A 3,719-nucleotide genomic window follows, 5' to 3' on the forward strand; every position below is an offset into this window, starting at 1 on the left:
TGCAACGTTACTGCAGTCCGTCGCCGCTGTACCTGATAATTCCTCGATTAAATAAGTGACTGTCGCGAAATTTACATGCAGAAAGAAGGCCGGAGTAGTTGCCATCTGAACGTCGCCTAAACATAACAGTTTTAACAGCCGCAACGAGTTTTTAAAATTAATGACGATTCCAAAGGCTATCACGGCTGCTATGCTTGCTGAACGACTCTTAACTCTAAATTGACTAAATATTCAAAGATTAAAACAAAGACTAAATATTCAATCGAACGCTAATTGGAAATACCAATACCAGAAGGAAGGAAAAACTAGAAATTAATTTTAGGAGCTGGATTAACCCTGATGTCATTATATAAGACATTTAATTAGACCGTTTTAAAATTGAATAAGATAAACCTTTTACTAATTTTTCTATTTTAAATATACGAGTATGCATATGTAACCGTTGAAAATCTAAAATTTTCAGATGTTGTTCCTGATGGGACTTGCAGTAAACCACACATATCCAAGTAAGTTATATATTTCACTATCTAAGATATATCTTATACAAATTAAATTCCTAGCTTTGGCATTGTTACAGTTACAGTGTAGAAAATTATAGATACAGCGAGTTGCAAAAACGGTATTTCAAACAAATTGTTTTGTTTTCAGCTAAGGAAGCTTGGCCCGAACAGTGTAAAGGGAGGTCGTACTGCCATGTGCAACCAGACTACTACCCGACAGAGACGTTCGCAAAGATTTTGGATGGAGTGGTAAGTTTAAGTAAAAAATGGTATAATGTGAGGTGCTTGAACCCAAGGAAGTGTTCATTCATTAGTAGTACATGAAAAGATGCACTATAAAAATATAACTATTATAGTAAAATATAACTACTGTAGTATGCAGCCCTGACCACGGTCCGCTGGGGCCCTGCCCCGCTGCTGGCTATGCCGGCACACTAGGTTAGGTTTTTTATGATATGTTTATAAGTATTTTGTATTGTTTTTGTACGTGTTTTTTGCATTTTATGTTTATATCCAAATTATAAAATAAACTAACTTAAGTTAAAAGAGAAATAAAGGAAATAATAATAAAACAAATTTACCTTGTAATGTAAGGCGACTGTACAATTCTTAATCGCGCGAAGTAGGTAGCTGACAGAACAGCGAAATCTAGTGTGATATTCGGCAACTATAAAACTAAACACATTTAACACAAGTCTTATTAACTAGTGGCTCTGTGAGCTGTAGACCTCGCGAGCAGAACTTAAAACTGAATAAATGTATGGCAAAAATATTTATTAAAATATAGGTATAGTACATGTAATATAAATAAAAAATTAAAAACTACATAAAGCTACAAACAAAAATTAAACGAATACGCTTAACCCGCGCTTGATAAATAAAAAATACGAAATTTTTCATTTTTTTCAAAATAGAAAAATAAAATAAAAAACAACTATACGAAATTTAAGTATAAAAAAAATACAAAAAGTTATGTAGCAGTATACAATTACTGGGGATGGAACCAGGGACCTGCCGATGCAAACAAAAAAGCGAACGTTTGCAAAGGCGGGAGCTATCACGACTCCGCCATTTTGAAAAATTTCCAAAAACCGGATCGACAAAAACATTTTATTTAGTCATAGAATTCGGTCACAAAATTTCACGAAAATTTGCGACCTTTAGAGGAGAACATCCGGACATACAAAAGCAAAATGCCCGAGTCAAAACGTAGACCTTCGCTACGCTTCGGTCAATTAGGATAAGATTAAATTAATATTTAAAGTCCTTTTTCTTTACTCAACTGCACCACATCATCATCAACATCCACTCAATAATAAAGTTAGTTAATCATTTGTCCCAATTTTTTTTTTTCAGAAACTACAATTCCAGCAAGGCGGAGAGATCGCCAACCGCAGCAGTGAAGATGACGTCGCCAGCTGCAGTACTGTGAAGCTGGTAAGTTTTCACTTATTTCAATAATAATGATATAATTACATTTACGAGTAACCGACCACGTGACCGTGAAACAAGCGTGCGATAATTCGCGAAAACTTACCTCGCTTACATATTGCCTCGCTGATACTTATCGCTGTGCATTCCCCGTGGCCCTGTGTAAGGCCTGAGTCGACGCTCGAGTTGGGTGTGCAGCGGGGCGGGGCGTGCGGCGTGCATGTTAAACAAATGCAAGCGTATAGAAGCGGCCTTAGTGCACGCTGCTCACATCACTTGTGTGAGCCCGACGCCACGCTGCACGCCCCGCCGAACGCTCCGCTTCGAGCGTCCACTCAGGCCTTACACTTACACTAATGTCGACGTCAAACGCCGCAAACATGTAGACAGTCATTCTTATGGGCTCCATATTTGAGGCGATTGAGGCATTCGGCCGATGTTGCAGTGCCCGCACTTGCTTATTGAGCCATTGCTTAATACACTTATGTTTTCCTATAGGTATGTATTGTATCTTTAAAAATATATATTTTTCCAGTTTGACAAAATTTACCTGATCTTGGACGATAGCGACACGATCCGGTTCGTCGCTCAGAACGATGATATTTTCTCATTCACGATTCAAATCGAAGAATGCAGGTAAAGCATTCATTTATTTGGTTTTAACAACACTACATATTAATATTATTTACTAAATTTACTTAAGTAAGTACTAGAAATATTTACTTAAGTACTATTTACCTTAAAGTCTTAACGCCTATTTTACATTTCAATATTATTTTACCAGGCTATTGCTAAAGTCCAATACGTAGGAGAAAAATGTTAATTAATCAGTTTTGCATAATTACTTTCAGTTTAGTATTTATTTTTTAATAATTGAAAGTAATAAAAATCAAGAGAATATACGACTCGAATATAGATACAGCGAAATCTTTAATCCTTTGAACACCAAACCTATCGTGTGCGTCATCGTAAAGTTCGTAAACCTTGTCGGAATGCACGAAGGTTGATGTTAGCTGTAGCCGCGCGCGGCAGTTGAGGTCTTTGGAGTTCAAAGGATTAATCACACAATAGACAACCATTAGTATTAACTTCTCGAAAATCTTCTGAGATAAGTGGTAAATGTAAAATAATACCCTTTTAATTATTCGTATCTATTTTATTTGTGTAATTATTGAGAATATATAGACTATTAGAAAAAAAAAATTCTTTTCGTTTTACCTTATTGTATTGAATTTGTTTTGCAATATACCTATATAATATTAAGTTTTCTATGGATATCTTGTCCGAAATAAAAGCTTTCTATTTTAATTTTTTTTCCAGTGCACCTGGCCAAACACATTCTTCTGCGTTAGACGAAGATCACCTTCGAGAACAGAGGGTAGACTGCTACGAGACCAGACTACCTTTCATGTTCCCCGTGCTCTCGCTAGATGGCACTAAACTGGAATCTGTGGCGCCTAAGGCCGGAGTTCCTGTAAGCTGCTCTGCCAAAGTGATAGCGACTTAGTGTGTATTTTTATTTAGTAAATTTGTTGCTTGTAATGTTAAAAGTAATGTAGGTAAGTAAAATTATTTACCGATTCTAGTCAAAATTCCGAACGTATGTAAGTTATATATTTTTTGTAACCATAGTATTTTGTTAACCTTTTAACTCGTGTCGCCACCGACAGTAATTGTACCACGCAGAGTAAGGTTGGCATAGTTACGGGAGTTATAAATGTGCTGTAAAAACCAAATCATATCTTTGTCTTATTTATCAGACTGTGGCGAAATGAGCTGGATATGTAA

At 36.1% G+C, this 3,719-nt stretch overlaps 1 protein-coding gene across 1 annotated transcript; it reads left to right on the plus strand.

Moving 5' to 3' along the window:
• The first annotated feature begins 463 nt into the window (after positions 1-463).
• On the plus strand, positions 464-3,449 carry LOC134649738 (uncharacterized). Its single transcript, XM_063504569.1, has 5 exons — positions 464-506; positions 649-749; positions 1,857-1,937; positions 2,467-2,567; positions 3,252-3,449. The coding sequence occupies exons 1-5, from the start codon at positions 464-466 to the stop codon at positions 3,436-3,438; spliced, it is 513 nt and encodes a 170-aa protein (XP_063360639.1). The 3' UTR covers positions 3,439-3,449.
• The last annotated feature ends 270 nt before the right edge of the window (positions 3,450-3,719 follow it).

This window comes from Cydia amplana, chromosome 7 (genome assembly GCF_948474715.1).
Source record: "Cydia amplana chromosome 7, ilCydAmpl1.1, whole genome shotgun sequence".
NCBI lineage: Eukaryota > Metazoa > Arthropoda > Insecta > Lepidoptera > Tortricidae > Cydia > Cydia amplana.